Here is a 19,691-nt window from a genome sequence, read left to right as displayed (position 1 = left end):
TATAAGAAGCATTCTTTTCTGTGGTCTGTTTTCTCAATGGTTTAGTGTTTATTTGCATGGGGCAAAGAGGTGACAACTCATAGCTTCTGTTTTTGATACCTTGAACATCTGACTGGTTGAATTTTTTATAGGGTTATAGCAACAGCAGTTTTCTTTAACGAAAATTCTGAATTGGTGTATTTAAACGTAATTCCATGCGTATCAATATTATTATTGGATTCATTGGTTCTGCTGGTTGAGTGGGCATAGAATGAGTTTTCGTACACAGTATGAGTGGCCATTGGGATTGGGTGTGGTGCTGGAAGTCGACATGGAACTGGCACAAGAAGTAGGTGAGAGGTGCAAAGGGGAAATATAGATCACCTACAATTTAGGCAAAAATTGTATGAAATCCCACAAAGTCAAGACAACCCTTTGAAACAGCTTGCCTCAGGTATCAGCCACACTTGATACTGCATCTCATCCATTTCTGTGCACAACATAGCCAGCTCCATTCCACACCCACTCCTTTGGAATAAAACCTTTTTAGAATAAAAGGCAAGCCATTTGGGACTGAGATGTGGAAGAATTTCTTCACTCATATGGGTATGAATCTTCACAATCAATATCTGTGGATATCAGTGTGCAAAGAGGACTTGCAGGATCTCACAGCAAGCATACAATCCGAACTCTAATCGATGATCAGATCTGATGAAGGTCCACCCCGGGAAATGGCAATGTCTTGATGGATCATGATCTTGCTGCCCTCAGAAAGATATGCTCTTACTTTAGTAATTGTAACGAGGTCAGCCAGGTAGACCTCATAGAATATGAGTTCCCTAATTGGGGCTGTTAATCTGGTCCAATCATGGAGCCCTGGCTGACAGATATGAACCGGAGTGTCGGACATCCTGTTAACTCTAAGACCTGGCTCTGAGGAAGCTGGATCAGAGGATTTACCACGTATAGATAAACAGTGACTTGGTGATGGAACACTGGCTTCTGTGAAATTATTTCACCTACCACTGTCATTCCACCTTCATTTAGATGATCGATGTCAGATCACCAATCCATATTCATGCAGGTCAGGCCAAGGAAATGGAGTCCAAAACTAAGCCTCAAGACCAACCTAGAATTCCATCTGCATTCTCCCCACTAGACACAAGTGTAGAGATGACACAGAAGATAAATGGTGATAGATGAAAGGAGGGAGGTGGTGGGGCCTTCTGAGCTGGTGAGATTATTGCCTTCTAGAAACATTACTCTAAACTCAACCTAATCCAGGAACAGAGTGTACAGACTTCATATTATGAAAGACCTGCTAATGCAAGTCTATTGCCTCTTGTGGGCAGAGGTGCCATCTCAGGGTAGGGTGAGAACAATACTACCATTACTGCGAGGGTTACAGTCACCTTTGACCTTTTCAAGCTGGAGCAGGCAACATTTCTAACATCTCCTGATTCACTGGCCAATTCTGCTAAAAGAGAAGTGAGAAACGCTGTTGATGCTAGAAGGCATGAATCTTTTTATTTTAACATTCTGAGCAAGAAGATGCAGATGAAGAATGCACTGCATGCCTTTGCCAGGATATTATGGTGAAATGAGCCAGGTCATGCAAATTCATCCTGATTGCTGTGACAATGTCATGATATTAAGACATGTGTTTTGTCCTGGTTTCTTTTTGACAGAGATGGGCGGGGGGGCAGATGCCAAGCAGCCTATGAGAAGATAAACAATTTATGAGACCTGGGTTTCTTTTAAAGTTGGAAGAATAATAGCAGCCTGAGTGGGTGTGGTCAAGCTCTCACAGATCAAGGATTTTTAGTTAGCTTTCAGCAGAAGCTGCTGGAGTTTTGAAGTAGAAATTACTTTCTCCCGTCTCTTGGTTACAGCTAGAAGCTGGGGTTTCTCTTCCTACTTTGAGTGTTGCATGTGAGAAAGTCTGATTTCTGAATAAGATAACAAAGTGTGAGGCTGGATGAACACAGCAGGCCAAGCAGCATCTCAGGAGCACAAAAGCTGACGTTTCGGGCCTAGACCCTTCATGATTTCTGAAGTTGCCTTTTTGTCAATGGGTGTGTTACTATTTTGGAACAGTTAGTAAGTAATAGTTACTGTATCTATTATTCTGTTAAGTTTTCCAATAGTTAGGTTAGTCCAAGTTCATCTTTCTTTTGTTGTATTTTAACTATAGTGTTTGAATGCATTGTGTTTTGCTTAGCATCAATTAGTTTCACCAGTCGAATTGCACCTGCAATTTACCCTTTTACCTTATACCTTCGAAACAAGAAAAAGTCGTGGTCTAGGCTTCCTTCTTAATATATTTGGAGGGAGTCTGGTCTGGTCCATAATATTGTGGAGTTTCATTGCAAAGGGTCAAACACTGTGTGACATAGCAAATATGCATGAAAAAACTGAGGAGAAGAAAACTGGCATGGTGATTGTGTGGTGATGCTCAGTGATAACACATAGCAGGCAACAACCGAGCTGCTAACCAGGAACAACTGAGCACAGCAAATACTTCTGCAGGTTGGTATCCAATCCCCATAGAAGGAGAAGTTGACAGACATCCAGATTATTTCATTGAAACTTGGATGGTTAATCTTGTAAACTTTCCTCATACCTGTTTACATAAAGCTTGAATAGTAGACATGTATCTATATATATCCATGTATATATATTTGTCATTTTTTTTGGAAAAGGGGAGTTGTGTTATGAGTAGTGTTAGTATGCAGTATACATTTAAAAGACACGCTCATGGTATGTTCACTGTATTATGGTATGTGACCTGACTGGAATAAAGCTCCCACACTCAATCATGATGGACGCTACTTGAAGGGTGACATACTGATGAAAACATGCTACTGGTTATGTTTAAATCATTCAGTATTAGCCCAGACACTGACGTGACAATGACTAATATATATATGTCAAAAACTGTATTAAATGCCTTTTAAATCTCTCAGTGCCACATTACCCACATCTAGTACTTAGGTTATGGAACTATAAGACCATAAGACATAGGAGTGGAAGTAAGGCCATTCAGCCCATCAAGTAACCTAGCATTAACATTTCTGTATCGGGTACGAACACCCTCATGGAGGCAAACCTGACATCTTGTGACAAGTCAACCCTCAATCTTATGAGCATAGTACAATGATGTGAAAGTAAGATTTCTTATATATTCTAGGCAGTAGGTTGAAAGCACCCCCTACAATGTGCAATCAGCCATATAGAGTGAGTTTTCCTTTTCCATTTTGTTCCTCTAACTTCTAGTCTATATACTGGTTATGCAAGAATTAGCCTAGACAATAACCATGAATAAGATATTTCAACATGTGCCTGCTGCAGCTAAGCACAATTGTACTCTGTTGAGCTAAAATACAATTAGAAACTGGAATTTAGTAATCATTGTCACTGGGTTATAACCCTGGAATTCCCTACCTAACAAAATTGTGGGACAACCATGACCAAAAGGACTGCAGCAGCTCAAGAGGGCCCAATGCTCTCTTGGGAAATACACATGAGCAATAAATAAAGACTTATCAGCATCTGCCGTATCCTGAGAATAAATATATAAAATCATCCATAAGTTTGCACCACTGACATCAATTGTTGTATTCTTATCATGCCTGACCTAGGTTAAGCTCACACTACACAAGACATAAATTAAATATTGCCAAATACTGCACTACACAAAAAAAATTCACAGAGCTTTCGGGAAAGCCTGATAACTATCATTTCAGCCTTATTAAGCAGGTCTAGCTAACAAATAGCTGTCTAGATATTAGTAACATATCCACAAAAGCCTTCCTAAATGCACAGCTTATTACCAACATCTTATCATGTTGGTGTTTTGTGATTTTTTTTGTAGATAGCCAGTGTTAAAAACACATTGACAGGAACTACATCTGCATAACCATTTAATGAGGCTTTCAATTGGAAGAGTAGAATTGATTAATTTTCTCTACAACATCTACTGTTCCACAGAGGTACAGAAATACTTGCCTAGCAAGTAAAAAAATTATCGCTAGACTGTTAATCCTGAGACTCAGATAATGTTCTGGGGACCCAGGTTCAAATCCTGCCACAGCAGATGTTGGAGTTTAAATTAAATAAAATATCTGGAATTAAAAATCTAACGATGACTGTGAACTCATTGCCAATTGTCGGGAAAAACCCATCTGGTTCACTAATGTCCTTTAGGAAAGGAAACAGCCATCCTTACCTGATCTGGCCTCCATGAAACTCCAGGCCCACAGCAATGTGGTTGACTCTTAAATGCTCTCTGGGCAATTATGGATGGGAAATAAATGCCGCTTAGCCAGTGATGCTCTCATCCTATGAATGAATTTTTTTAAAGATGTAAGAAGCCAGGTAAAGATTTTTCGACAGAAGTTAGCAGACTAATCTATTCCTCAGACCCAACTGTACCTGGGATCCAGTTATTTGATGTAAAATAAATACATTTACCATTTACATAATCGTGCAGGTCATTTTGAACACTTTAAATAAATGGCATTTCCCATTTCCATTTGTTAAACAAGAGATAGATTTATCAGTAACTTACTCTTAGTCATTTCTACCCAAGCAGAGAGATTGTTTAGACATTTAATTATACAATTCGGTCAAAATCTATCTGTTAAAACAGTCATTTTTAATTCCCATTTAATTTCCTATTAGCCTGTTGGTGCTGCATCACATTTGTTTATGAGTAAATCTTTCTCACACATGTGGCAACTAATCATGCCCACCTCTGAAGATAAGATACAGTTTTAGCTCAGAGATAGCAAGAACTGCAGATGCTGGAGTTGAGACAACAAGTGTGGAGCTGGAGGAACATAGCAGACCAAGCCATATCAGAGGAGCAGGAAGGTAGATGTTTCAGGTCAGGAACCTTCTTCAGAAATGGGGAGGGGGAAGGGAGCTGGAAAATAAATTGCCCATTTTGTGCCTTAAAATTGGTGATTGCAGTGGAAATTCAGAAAAGGACGGACTTTAATGACTCGTTAAGCTCCAAGGCTTGTCTAATGAAACATTCAGATGGCACTGTAAATGGGAGCACCATACAATAACTTAAAACAGGAAGCTGTTTATACAAAATTTTAGGTCCTTTCTAGGTGTGGGAACAATGTCATAGAGGAAAGAGAGAGAGTCGGGTACTGCACAGGCTCTGCCCCTTTTTATGAGGCAACAGGCAGCCTAATTCAATGTTCAATAAAGGCATTTGGAGGGTCCAGGAATGCTTCTTCTGGACCTTCAAAATTGCTGTCTGCTATCGGCTACTGGGACCTTGAATGTAATATTCAATTCACTCATTTACTTAATTTGGTGTCTTGGTGGGTCTCAAGTGAAGTGTATAGGGAATGGAAATATGATATAGAATCACTGCAGTGTGTAAGCAGGTTATTCAGCCCATCAATCCATAGCAACCCTCCAAAGATCATCCCGTCCAGCTTACAGAATCACAGAATCCCTAGGGTGGAAACAGGCCCTTCAGCCCAACAAGTCCACAGCGTCCCTCAGAGCATCCCACCCAAACCCATCCACCTATGACACACCTAAATCTACACATGCTGAACAGTATGCATAATTCAGTATGGCCAATCCAGCTAGCCTGCACATCTTTGGACTGTAGGAGAAAACAAGAACACTTGGAAGAAACCCACACAGAGACGGGGAGAACATGCAAATTCCACACAGATAGTCACCAAAAGATCGAACTGAACATGGGTCCTTAGCACTGTGAGGCAGCAGTGCTAAACACAGAGGCACTGTCTCACCCTAAAATAATCTGTCACTGAAAATATGAACGAACATGGCAATAGACAGCAAAATAGAACAAAGAACAGCAGATGCTGGAGATGTGAAACAAACACACTTTCGGATGAAAAATCACTGGACTCCAAACAGTAATGTTGTCTTCACAGATGCTACCAGCCCTGCTGAGTTTCTGCAGCAATTTCTGTTTGTATTTGTACCACAATAGATAGGTTACGCCATTTTATCCATTTGCTTAAAGACATAATTAATATTTCAGTTATGGCCTAAAATAATACAAATATTTGCATTTTTAATCTTTATTTAACCACATAAAATCAGAAAATATTTCTTGGTTTAAAAATAGTTTCACTAACAGTTCTTAGAAACCAGAAATTCACTGGGAATTTGAACTACATTTACCGTAGAAAACAGATCACATGTTAAAGATCTCAATTAAATGCTTCCTTCTTTAAAATGAAGAACATTTGAAATCTCATAAATGTGCAGAAGGTGAAACTGCTTCTGGATGGTCCACAGCAGCAAGTCGTCAGCTTGTTTTTAAAGCTTGTTTCAACAACTGCAATAGAAAAACAATTCAACCGAGTACAAGACAAACCAAATGTCAACAATGTTCATTTTGTCCTGCTCTCCAAGGAAAATTTCACTACCATCATTTGCTTGCTAAGAACTTAATACTTAGGTAAGGATTTCTATAAACTTCAAAGGAAAACAAAAACACTTCACAAATAATCTCTTATCTCTCCCACTTGACTTAAACAAAAACAGAAAACATTGAGGAGAAAAAAAGGTTTCAGACTAAATTTGCACTAGTGTCTTTACATGAAATGCAGCCAGGGTTGACTACATGTGGCATATTAAGCATTAAGAAACAGACGATTAACTATATGTTATACTTGAAACAGGGATTCTATATAAAATGAATGAATAGGAAGTGAATACATTGTCAAATCTATCACTGTATCACTTGTATATTTGAAGTCCACTGTAAAAACTAGTTTTCAACATCTTAGATTCTTCCCAGTTTGGTCCAACTACTTATCAACTGGGATCAGAAAGCAGAACAGAAAACTAGTTGGCCTGGATTTTATAGCTACAACCCCATGACAGCATTTGGTGTTATTGCAACTGTGAAACTGACAACTTTTGGCATCTGTGCATGTGTAGTTAAATGTGGGAAATGAGACGTTGCTGTCTTTGGAAATCACTTGGTCTGATGAAAATGTTTTAAGATCTCTGGTGAAAATGCTAAAACGTTATGGCCTGTTAATATGGATTTTGAACAGTGAAGTCAGTGCTAATTATTGCTAGAGAACTTCTCTAGCCTGGAAAACTCTTATTTTGTTTGGATAATATCAATTATGATAAACATTCCAAAGTTTTAAATACAAATAATTGTTAAAAGTCAATAATAAATCAGCTTCTAAAGTATTGGGCTCATTCTTTATTTTGTCCCAATGACAGACTTACAAAAATAATGAATCATAATCCGTGTATATACTTCCTGGTTTGTTGTCTTTGACAATTCTTCATTGCAAATGGCTACTTAATCCGCTTCATAACCATGGCTGGACAGCAAAGATTCCCTTGACTTGGTGCTCGTATCAAATTAATGTCAGGACTTTGTAATGAATGGTTATAATATATTATTGTTGTTTTGTAAACTTGAATTTTCAAATCAAGGTGAATAGATTTTCATTTTACAAGTGTTGTGAAGTTCTGAAGTGTTCTTTTGCGCAAGGGTCAGAGACCCAGTTGAACAGAGAGCTGAAGACATTTTCCAGGAAATCAAGTGATATGAATTAATGACTGAACATTCTTTCTGGTGAGGTAATTGCTGTTTACTGTTGGCTAAGCTGATTTGGCCCACAGTAAAAAGACAGATGGCAACAGGCCATAGCCAAGTCATGTTCAGAAAATAAAATATCTATTTTACCAAAGGTGCAGATTTTGATTTTGTAAGTTTTCGGGCCATCAGAACTGGAAAGAGTCTTAGCTGCCTCAAAATAGTCAAAAACAGAGAAAGGTCAAAGAATTAGCCTCTCTGTGTGTCTTGGTGAGAAATTCACATCTGGTGAATGTGCAGAAAGTCATCAAAAGGAAACTCTTACGGCATTGTCAGTTCAGTAAGAAAGGTTCAAGTGAAAATGGGAGCAATACTTCACTGGTGTTGAGTGTACACAAAGGGTATTGCCAGGAAAATATCAAATCGTTCTTTTTGCTGATTGTGAAAAAGATCTTTCCAAATTATCTTTATATATATGTAAGAGCTTTGTTTATTTTAAATTTCCCTTTTGTGTAGTAAAATAGTATTCTTTTACTAAAAGTACATTGACAGTCTTATGCAAATATGTTTATTGACTGACCACCACAGTAAACAAATTGCAAAATTAAAACTTAAGATCTACTGAGCCTGGTTTCACTCTTGTATCTGACTTCTGCAATATTAGTGAGATCATAATAATACATGGAAATTTAGTTTACACAGATTGTTAGCTGCTTGTGAGCAGCACTCTTCAAGGTCTATGGGGCTTCACCACTAGGCCTAAAAATCACACCTGTTGTACGAAGTGATGTTTGGTTGTTGGCACAAATTAGAAACAGAGAGGAGGCAGGACAAAGTGGTGCACTTCTCCCACCCTGAAAAACAGCCATAACTGTCCAAATCCAAAAAGAAAACACCAGAACAATTCTTAATTTAAATCTTCATTTCTGAAGACAATAAATCAATGAAACAATTCTCTGGCCTGAGTGGTAAAGTCACGAAACAGCACTTATTGTTTCCATAACCACCATGCAAAGCTGAGCAGACTGCACCATTAGATAATAAGCTGTAATGATATGGAATTGCTCCTGCTTTGCAATCCGTTAATTGGGTATCACTTCCTCATACTCTTGAGTATCTTGTTCGGACATGGTGGTATCTTGCTTGCAATTATAGTTGATCACTGCATATTCACAAGTGTTGTCATCCCTTAGATTTGCTTCACTTGAAATATTTGGGTTGTTGTGTTCAACTGTAACGTACAAGATTTCTTCATTTTTCTGAAATATGAAATAAATAAGGATATATAATGTATGCAATATACAACAGCATTAAAGCTAGTATTAATACAATGAATAAAAGAACATTGAGATCAGAGCAGAAGACTGTACAGTAGCGCCGTGTACTCTGCTATTCAATACGATTATGGCAGATTTTTGATTTCAACTCTACTTACCTGCTCACTTCCCACTTCCCTCAGTTTCCAGAAAGATCAAAAATTTGTCTGACGAGGGAATATCCACAACCCTCTAAGGCAGGCAATTCAAAAAAATGTATACCCCTTTAAGATTGAAGAAACTTTACTCAACTCGGTCACTGGTGATTGACACCTTGCTACAAGACTTAGGCCTATGTTTTAGATTTCCCCTCTGAGGGAGGCAACTTCTCACTGACTAATCTGTTCAACCACTTCAAAGCTTATAATTTTCAATGATAACTCCAAGGAGGCCTCTAAATTGCAGACACTATAGGACCAGTTCACTCAGTCTCTTAACACATGGCTAAGTATCTTATTAAAAGAAATTTGAAGTTCCACTTACTTTCTGAAAGAATAAATCCACAAGATTCCGCAGTTTTGAACAAAATGTTTTTTACTATGCAAATATCATGACTGCGTAGCAGGCATATCCTCAGAATTGTATGTATACTAAGAATTTCTATAAGGACATTTAAGTTCCCTTTTAGTTTCAGTGTTTTGATTTAAAAGGAATTAGTAACAACTTCATGTTTCAAACAAGATGAATTGTGAATGCACTATTCAATGATTACTCAAAGTTATGTAAGTAAAAAGTAATAAAGTTACTAGCAAAATACAGATAGTGAATTAAAGTAAGGTTAGAAATTATGTACGATGATAGATAAAAGATCAGCCTCGACTCTCATTGCAAGCTTGGCTTGTTTGAACATTCCCTTTCTATTATGAAGGGTTCTAAACTTGATGTCACATTCAGCAGCTGTACCGGCTTCTGTAGTTAAACAGTTGGATGCTGCTCCCACAGGTGGACTGTGCAGAACTGGTCCTAGAAATGAATGAAGGTGACTTTGTTTGACTTTGCAGCACTGCAGGCTGTGGCTCTTCTTAGCCCTTTCAAACCAGCAATCCTGGAAGCCTCCCTGGTCAGAAGCAGCTGCTTGGTCAAGATGGAGTGAATACAGTTCCCCTGAAAATGATTGTTTCCAGCTAGCTTTATCACAATGAAACAACCCTGCACTCTCCCCCCTGAACACCATCCCACCCCGGCCAATCTCCTTTTCAACACTACAGAAGCGTTCCTTTTTAGTGCTCAACAGGCTGTGCTGGAATCTTTGAATTTCTCAATGGTCTTTTGTGATTGTGGATGTTTTTAAAGAGACAATCTGATTATCTGCTTTTGATTACAACCTATATTCTAAATTATAAGAAGCAGAAATCGATGCTATTTACTCAAAACCCTGTGGATTAAACACCTCCTACTGGCACTCCCCTCTTTCCCTCCCCCATCACCCTCCACTCCCACATGTCTTTGACCCCCTTCCCATGGTTTGTATTGGCCTGACACTAGTGGCATAGTCTGGCTCCTCTCATATTATGTCATTTATGAAATCAGTAACATCATGAAATAACTGTGCTCTGAACAAGAGGGTTATATGAAGCTGAATGGAAAGATGACTAAATAAAAATATTTTTGAAGTGATTATGATTTACTAATTTCTAAGATAAATATGCAACCTTTCATAATTTAAAAAGAAACACACATACATAAAGGAACAAAGTACAGCACTGCATGTTAAATAACATATTGCTAACATCTCCAGCAATGAAAATAGAAGTTAAATAAAAATGATTCTCCTCTCACCTAACAGGACACCTACTTATGAAAATATTCCTGAAAACTATTTTGGAGGAATATATCAATGTTGCTTTTTTCAGTGTTGATATTTATATTTGCATCATTAATTCTAAATATTGGTTTTGTGCTCATTTCCCCCTCCATCGATTCAGTTAAATAACCACTGTCTTTATATGAAAACGTTTGTCAAAATGTAAAGCAAAATAATTTGTAGCTACTGCAAACCTGAAATCAAACTGAAAGATGTTGGAAACACCCGGCCGATCAGGCAACATCGGTGAAAAGATAGAGGAGTTCCCGCTCACAACATCTAGCCAGGCTTTATCCGTTGACCTTTATCCCTTTCCAGATGCTGCCTGACCTGCTGAGTCTTCCAATATTTCCTGGTTGAATTTGGGAGAATAAAAACATGTTTTGTCATGGATGGAATTTTATCACAATTAAACAACATTTAGGGAACGCATTGGTATGTTCTGATAGAATCTGTTTTATTGAATCATACAATCATTGGAAAGTTAAAGGATTCTTTCAGCAGTTTCACAAAGACAATGCTGCTTTAATTGCTGAGATTGCATAGAGGGGGGAAGTGCAAAAGAATTACCCATATTGTCAATTTCATTTGATTAAAACTTTAGATCTATGATAAAACACACAAAGACATATGGATACTTACTTTTGATCCGGTATCCTGCTGTTCACCTAGAATTGATAATATATTGACTTAGATCTTAAAGTTTCAGTCCTTTTATATTAAAAAAGACTCAAAAATTCAATATTGACATAATCAAAATCAGGGTGATAAAACATAAAGCCAATGTATGCATGTCACAATATTTATTACACAACTTCTATTTAAGTAAAATGTCTATAAACAGAAGTATTACACCATATTACACTGAATTCATTTTAAAAAATATTTTAAACAGATTATGCTGAGAAATAAGCATCAAATTCAAAACAGCAGGAAAACTCTGCTCTCTGAGTACAAGGGTCATATTCACAACCTGCCTCAGCTGTTTAAATCAAAATTAATATCTGGAGATCTTAGTATACCCACCTCATTGAATTTTTTACAGCACTGATTCCTACCATTGGGTTTCTTCCAATGATTGGCTGCAACTCCTGAGCTCATCAGAGGAATAAGAAATTTCGTCAGCTAACCAGGTGGTCTCAGCTACCTACTTTTTTTAGACAGGAGTCCCTCTTAAGTTTAATAAAATGAAGTATAAAAGTACAAGTTTGACATAACCAGCCTGAACTTAAGTATTTGATCAAATCCCACACTATTATGCTTTGCAAGGGCTAAAGACAAGTACAAAATAAAACAAAGCCTATTAAAAGTTGTTTTTTTCTAAAGGAAACACACATTTGTGAGGCAGGTCACACTTTCAAACTGTTGAATGCTTAGTCAGAGACGCAGAGTTGGAAAAGCAGAGCTAAACACAAATGATCACTACACTTCAAAGCTGTGTTAACCTCTATGAAACTTTATGTTCAATAAACATGCTAAGAAATAAACCAGATGCAAAGAACCTAGAGATACAAGCCTGTTTCAAAAGAGTTGTACAACCCAATCACAAGGAAAAAGAAGGTTCACTCAGTTAACTCAAATTACACGTGAAGCATATTTGAAAGCTGCAAGGAACTGATACAATCTGACATTGTGATGTCAGAGATTTATTCTGGAAACACAAATTGCTCAATGTTTTTCTCTGTTTCTCAGATCAGCTAAAATAGTTTAATTAGTCCACTGTTGAACAAAAATCTTCAAGAAGTCAGCAATTTAAGGGATTCTGATTGTTCAAATATCTTGGGGTTTCTGGAATGCATAACATCCCAGAAATGTGCAACGATTCTGGATTCTCTTAAGGTTAATATGTAGGTTCAGTTGGCAATTAGGAAGGCAAATGCAATGTTAGCGTTCATCACAAGAAGACTAGAATACAAAAACAGAGACTTACTGCTGATGCTACAAAAATACATATGAGGCCAACTGAGGTCATACTACAATTGGAATTATGTGAGCAGTTTTGTGTCATGTAACTAAGGAATGACGTGTTGGCATTAGAGGGAGTCTAAAGGAGGTTCATCTGAACTTTACCAGGAATGAAGGATTTGCCACATGAGGAGTGGGTGAGGACTTTGGGTCTGTACTCATTGTAATTTAGAAGCATGGTGGGGGACTTACAGAATACTGAGAGTCCTGGATAGAATGGATGTGGTGAAGATGTTTCCCTGAGTAGGAGGGACGAGGACATGAGGGCCTCAGAGAGAAGGAATGCTCCTTTCATACAAAGACATGGAGGCCTTTATTCAATTGGAGAATTTGTAGAAGCAATTGCCGCTGAGGGTTGTGGAGGCCAAGTCACTGAGCGTATTTAAGAGAGAGATAGATAGGTTCTTGGTTAGTAAGGGGAACAACAGTTACAGGGAGATGCCAGGAAAACGGGATTAGGAAATATATCAGCCATGATTGAATGGTGAAGCAGATCTGATGGGCCAAATGACCTCTTTTATCACGTGGTCTTTTGGTCTCATAATAACCTTTCTCCCTATTTTTCAGTCATTTGCTGCTGGCTCTTCAAAACATCCTAATACTCAGGCCTGCCACTAGTTTTCTCTGCTTTGTATGCTTTAGTTTTTGATTGGATACTCTCCTTCACCGCCTTTACAAACCACAAGTGATTCATCCTTTTCATCGAAGAAAGTTCTGCTGAGCATTGTGAAATATCTATTCAAATGTCTTTCATTACTCATACACTGAATATCCCTGAGTGTAGTTTCTAAAACCACTTTACACAACCCTTCCTACATCCCCCTGGAATTGTCCTTATTTAACTTGAGGCCACTGGTCTAAGACCTGAATTTGAAACGCTACCATGTTGTGACTGCCAACCACCAGTGGATTCTTAACCACTAGATCTCTCATTAATCTTACCCCACAACACATTTCTAGATCTAGAATAGTCTGTTGTCAGGTCCTGGAATGTAGCTCTTTAAGAAGAAATCAATGACGCATTTTACAAATCTGTCTGCCATGTTACCCCTGCACGTCTGATTTGTCCAGTCAACATGCAGATTAAAAGCATCCATGGCAACCATAATGCTCTTCTGACATGCCCCTATTTCTTCCCCAATTTACACGCTCATCTACAAAAAGGCAACTCTTCAAGGGCCAAACAAACAACTCCCACCCACGACTTCTTTCATTTGCCATTCCTTATTTCTACCAAACTGATTCCACATCCTGATATCACCACTCACCATCACTCTGATCCCTTTCTTTAGCACAAATCTACCCCACTTCCTTTTTCTTTTCAACTCTTTTTCAGAACTTTGATTATACTTAAAATATTGTGTTCTCAGTCTTGCAACCACTACTCCATAATAGCTTTCAAGTCATATAGTCCTTTTTCTGTTTCAGCTATCAACTTATCTATCTTGTTACAAATGCTGTTTTCATTAAGATAACGAGTGTTATCTTTGACTTTTTAACATTATTACTTATTGTGTTTCTAACTTCTGCTGCATAATCTCCGCTCCCTCCATCACACTTGGTTATTGTTCACCCCTCCACCTCTGCTCTCACCAACACCTGTAGAGTTAAAACAAGGTTTTCATATTTTTAAACCTCAAACCACAGGCAATGATGGCCAAAATTTAATTTGCCTTCTTAATTACTCGTTGAACTGAGTGCTAATGTTTTGTGTTTCATGCACAAGAATGCCCAGATCCCTGCACTTTTTGATTCATCCTACCAAGGTGCATGACCTCACAATTTCCTACAATAAACTTAATCTGCCAAGTTTCTGCTCACTCACTCAACCTCTTTGCATCCCCATGCCATAATGTCATATCCTCATCACCACATGCCCCAACATCTAATTTTGTTTTGTCAGAAAATTTGGATGCATTACACTTCATCCCCTCTACCACCTCATTTATATACATACTAAATACCTGAGACCTTATGACTGACCATTATAGCATTCCGCTGCTTACTGCTTTCAAACTTGAAAAAGACCTATTAATTAATTCTCTCTGCCTTTTGTGTGTTCACTAATCCTCAAACCATGCTAACACATGACCCCCAAGACTGTGAGTTCTGATAATGTGAAATTACATTTTGTGTGATAACTTATCTAACACAATCTGGAAATCTAAAACATAACATCTACACTCTATCAATTTTGCTATATTCTCGAAGTGCCCTCACGAATTTGCAACAGAAGATTTTCCTTTCGCAAAACCATGTTGACTTTGTTTCATTATGCAAAGATTTTCTAAATATTCTGCTAATTCTTCCTTAGTAATGGGCTCTAGCATTTTCCCAATGAAAATGTTAGGCTAACTGCCTGTCATTTCCTGCTTCCTGTCTCTAACCCTCTTGAACATGGGCCTCTTTAGCCTCTTTGCAATCCACTGGAACTCTCCCAAAATCCACAGAGTTCTGGAATATTTTGAGCAATGCCTCCACTATATCTGTAGCCACTTTCTTTAAAACTCTTGGTTCCGTTAACCTGTCTGTTTTCAGTCCCATTAGTTGGTCAAATATATTGTCCCTCATTACAGAGACTGTTAAAAAGACATTTTATCTTATTAGCGCCTTGTTCTTCTGATATCCTTTGAATGTCATGTCCTCCACCATGAAGAAATATGCAAAATATTGATTTGAATTATCTGCTATTTACTCGTTACCTACATTTAAATCAACATTACATCTGCACAGAGTCCCACACACATTTTAGCTGCTCTCTTTCTTTATGTATGCCTCTAGGAGTTCTCACTGTTTGTTTTCATATTCCTTGCCAATTTACTTTCATAAGCAATTTTCTCTCATTTAGTTAACATCTTAGTCATCTGCTGCTGGATCCAAGAAATTGCTAACCCTCTGCCACACTACTAAGTTGGCCATATTGTATCCCAAAGTCTGTGATTGGAAATTTTGTTTGATTGCCTCTACTAACCATGGGTGTTTCCTCCTTCCCGTTGTGTCCTTCTATTTGACCTAAAAACTTTTGCTGAGCACTACTAACCAACTTTAGGCAACTCTTTCTTCAAACCTGAGGCTGGATGAACACAGCAGGCCAAGCAGCATCTCAGGAGCACAAAAGCTGACGTTTCGGGCCTAGAACCTTCATCAAAGAGCTCTCTGATGAAGGGTCTAGGCCCGAAACGTCAGCTTTTGTGCTCCTGAGATGCTGCTTGGCCTGCTGTGTTCATCCAGCCTCACATTTTGTTGTCTTGGATTCTCCAGCATCTGCAGTTCCCATTATCTCTCTCTCTCTTTCTTCAAACCTTCTGGCCTTCTTTAAGTTGAGGACACCAGTTTACTCTCGCTCAAATTTTATTTAAAATTCTATCTTTTTGTTACCTAGAGGATCCTTAATATCAGATCTCTTATTAATCCTACCTCATTACACATTGCTACATTTAAAATAGCTTGTTCCAAGGTAGGTTCAGCAATATACTGCTCAATGCACAAATATTCTCTGATGCACTCTATAAATTTTCCTGACATGTCACTCTTGCCCATCTGATTTATTCCTTTTTCTCTTGTTTGATTTATATATACAGTGCTCTTTCTTCGAACTGAATGTCTTTTCTCCTCGTCACCATATTACCCAGGGTATTTTTCATCTCTTAGCCACCACCAGTAAATCATCCATGATTTCCAATTCATTAACTTACATGCAAAGCCTGTTAAGAGTAAAGCAGATCATCAAAGGTGTGGGAGAGGAAGGGACCCTTCTGATTTGTTCAATTAATATGCTGGTCAGTGGAGATGTCTGGTGTTCTTTTTACATGCCTCCATATCTCCTGATTTATGTTTTGTTCTACAATGAGGCAACTCTTTGGGCCCTAAAGATAACTCCATCTATGACTTATTTTCACCCAAACTGATGCCATCTATTAGACTATCTGGCTACTCACCAGAGACTCACCAGCACGGAAACATCCAACCAGTCCATGCCAAACATAGTCCCAAACTCAACTAGTCCCACCTGCCTGTTCCTGGTACATATCCCTCCAAACCTTTCCTTTTCATGTACCTACCCAAATGTCTTTTAAACATTGTAATTGTGCCCACAACCATCACTTGCTCGTGAAGTTCATTCCACATGTGAAACACCATCTGTATAAAAAAATTGCCTCCCATGTTTTTATTAAATCTCTCTCCTCTCACTTTAAAAATGTGCCCTAGTCTTGAAATCTCCATCCTAGGGAAAAGACAATGACCAATGACTGTATCCATACCTCACATAATTTTATAAACTTCTGTCAGGTTGCTTCTCAATCCCCTATCCTCTAGTTTAAAAAAAGTCCCAGCCTATCCAGACTTTTGGTATAACTCAAACCTTCCATACCCAGCAATATCATGTTAAATCTTCTCCGATCTCCAGCATAATAATATCCTTCCTACAACTTAATGACCCAAATTGGACATAGTGTTGCAGAAGGGGCTTCACCAATGTCCTGTATAATACATTTCTACCCCAATAAATCTAGCCCAACTGCATGAATCATTTTGACCATGTAACTGTTCTTTTCTTTCTTTAATATTACAGAATGTAACCTTGTCTTGGAAGAATCCAGAGTGCTGAGTTTGTCTCTTGGTCATGGAATCGAACATCAAAGGAACAATGGTGCCCTGACTTAACCACTGCATTGTGGATTTAAGAACAGCAACGCACAATGCAAAATTCAGCCAAGACGCAGATTTGCTCATATCAGTAGGCATCTTCAAACTGATTTTAAATTATAATGGAGCTGTGACTGAAAAGGAACCTCTTAGCGTGTACCCAAAAAAATTGCCTTCATTCCAGCACTGGAGACTGATAAGTGTATTAGGGATAACCAACATGGGTAAATGTGAGTTTTCAAGCCTGACTTTGTCATGAGAGGGAGTACATCTAGCAATAGCTTCAAACAGAAAAGTGATATAATTTTTAAAAAATCGTATGGTAAAAAATAGCTATAGCAAGCAAGAGGCAGAAAGGAAGATTGCAAAAAACATTCGTTCCTGCATAAGTAGAGGCAGTTTCAAAGGAGCTTTATATATGACCCTCAAAGGTCAAATTGCTACCTTAGTCCCATTGTTCACTTTCAGGTATATTCAGGACCCTGTTTCCCCCACAGAAAGGCCAATTTTGCATCTAATTGGCAAGTTCATCCTGAATCTCATATGATCTAACTCTACCAATAGTCTACCACGCAAACTTTGTCAAAGATTTTACTAAAGTCCAAGTAATAAATGTCTACTGCTTTGCCTTCAAGAATCCTTTTGGTTACTGTAATTAAAAATACTCAATCAAATTTGCAAGACACGATTTTCCTTACATTAAAACCATGCTGACCATTCCTAATTCATCCTTGCCTCTCCAAATGCATGTATATCCCTCCTTTCAGAATCACCTCCAACAACTTACCACCCACCGATGTCAGACTTACAGCTCTATAATTTCCAGGCTTTAGCTTTTCTTAAAAAAATTAATTGCAGCAGATTTCTGTTCATCCAAAAGTGTATTAGCAAAACTGCATGGCAAATCAGGGACAGTGGAGAGCTCAAAAGTGGTAGTTTTGATGTGGAGCTGGGTGCACAAGTTAAACTTGATGTTCTGTCTCATGAGAAAAGATTGAAAAGGTTGAATCGATACTCACTGAAGTGTAGAGGAGTGAGAGATGATTTTACTGCACCATATAAGATTCTAACTGGCTATATGTTGTGAGGATGTTTCCTCTTTTAAAAGCTAGGACCAGTTTCAGAATAAGTTTTCCCTCACTTAAAAGAGAGAACAAGAGAAAACTTTCCATGAACATCATTTATTTTTACCACTCTCTACCCAGGGAGCAAAGCAGACTGGGTCATTTAATGTATTCAAAGGGAAGTTAGACTTCTTTTTGATCTATAAGACAGCCAGGATATGAGGGCAGGCAAAAGTGCAGTTGATGTCAAAAATCATACTAGGCAAGACCTTATGTAATCGTGAAGCAGGATCAAGGGGCCTAATGTCCTATTCCAGCTTTGGCTACAACTGGATACATAAAAGGAATGAAACCATGCATGGGCAATCCAATTTGACAGATGATGGAGGGAAGGCGTAAAAGGAGGAGAGTGTGGTCAAAAATATCAGAAGCTGCAGATGAAATAAGAAAAATAACCATAGTCAAAGCCAAATAGAATGTCATTTGTGATTTTGTTGTGACCAATTCCTATGTTGTGGTGGGATAGAAAAATGATAGGAATTTTCATTGTATTTTGAAATGGAACATTGTAATCCACTTGTAATAAAAACATATATAGTTTTCTGTCACCAAAGCCCTGGTAGCAATTCTGAAACATTACTGCAAGCAAAGCAGTGTCAGCATGAGTTATAATGGAGAAATATCTGTAAATGCAATCTTGAGAATAGATTTGCTGGGAAAGTTTTAATTCCTGAATTTACATCCCACAAACAAACTTTACTGATTTTTTTTTTAAACTGTCACATCCCAACAACAAAATGTGCTTTTAGGCCACTTTTATCACCAAATGCTATCTATTTTGAAATCAATAAAATTGCATATACCAAACTTGGGACTTGCCTAGGCGGTACAAATTAGCATCACATCTTTTGGGTTTATCCACTGAGCTAAGAGGAAAATCTTGTATGATTTAACAAGACAATGTCTACTTTAATATAAATCTATCTTTATTGAAAAATCCATGGCACTGGCATTCTTATACTGTAACTCAATTGCCATAAGAAATGGAACTCACCCAATTCTTGGACATTTTCCTTTCTGAAAGAAAAGGAAGAAGTAGAATTAATATATTCTTGGTTTCAAAATATTACCTTCCATGTCAATCTTCTTATTCAAGGCCCTACCTAAACTTAAAACAACAAGTACTGATTCTGAGAGACTGATAAAGAAACAAAATTGTTTACAATACAGTTTCAGTCCAAATCACATATATCAATGTCACTAATTATTTTCGATTACATACACTCAATACAAATCAAGATGAACCAATATACCCTCTGGAAGGGTATTGGATCTAAAGAAACATTAAT

The 19,691-nt window shown here is 37.9% G+C and overlaps 1 protein-coding gene across 1 annotated transcript in view; it reads right to left on the bottom strand.

Annotated features, from left to right (window-relative positions):
* Nucleotides 1-6,076: 6,076 nt before the first annotated feature.
* Nucleotides 6,077-19,691, bottom strand: part of si:ch211-214p13.7 (uncharacterized) — a 38,973-nt gene continuing 25,358 nt past the window's right edge. The window contains exons 2-4 of the mRNA XM_048540840.2: nucleotides 19,397-19,419; nucleotides 11,309-11,334; nucleotides 6,077-8,805 (exon numbers count right to left, since the gene is read on the bottom strand). Coding sequence (XP_048396797.1) covers nucleotides 8,629-8,805; nucleotides 11,309-11,334; nucleotides 19,397-19,419 — 226 coding nt within the window. The 3' untranslated portion in view covers nucleotides 6,077-8,628. The remainder of the gene's footprint in view (nucleotides 8,806-11,308; nucleotides 11,335-19,396; nucleotides 19,420-19,691) is intronic.

This window comes from Stegostoma tigrinum, chromosome 12 (genome assembly GCF_030684315.1).
Source record: "Stegostoma tigrinum isolate sSteTig4 chromosome 12, sSteTig4.hap1, whole genome shotgun sequence".
Lineage (NCBI taxonomy): Eukaryota > Metazoa > Chordata > Chondrichthyes > Orectolobiformes > Stegostomatidae > Stegostoma > Stegostoma tigrinum.
This window is presented reverse-complemented; position numbering and strand designations above follow the sequence as displayed.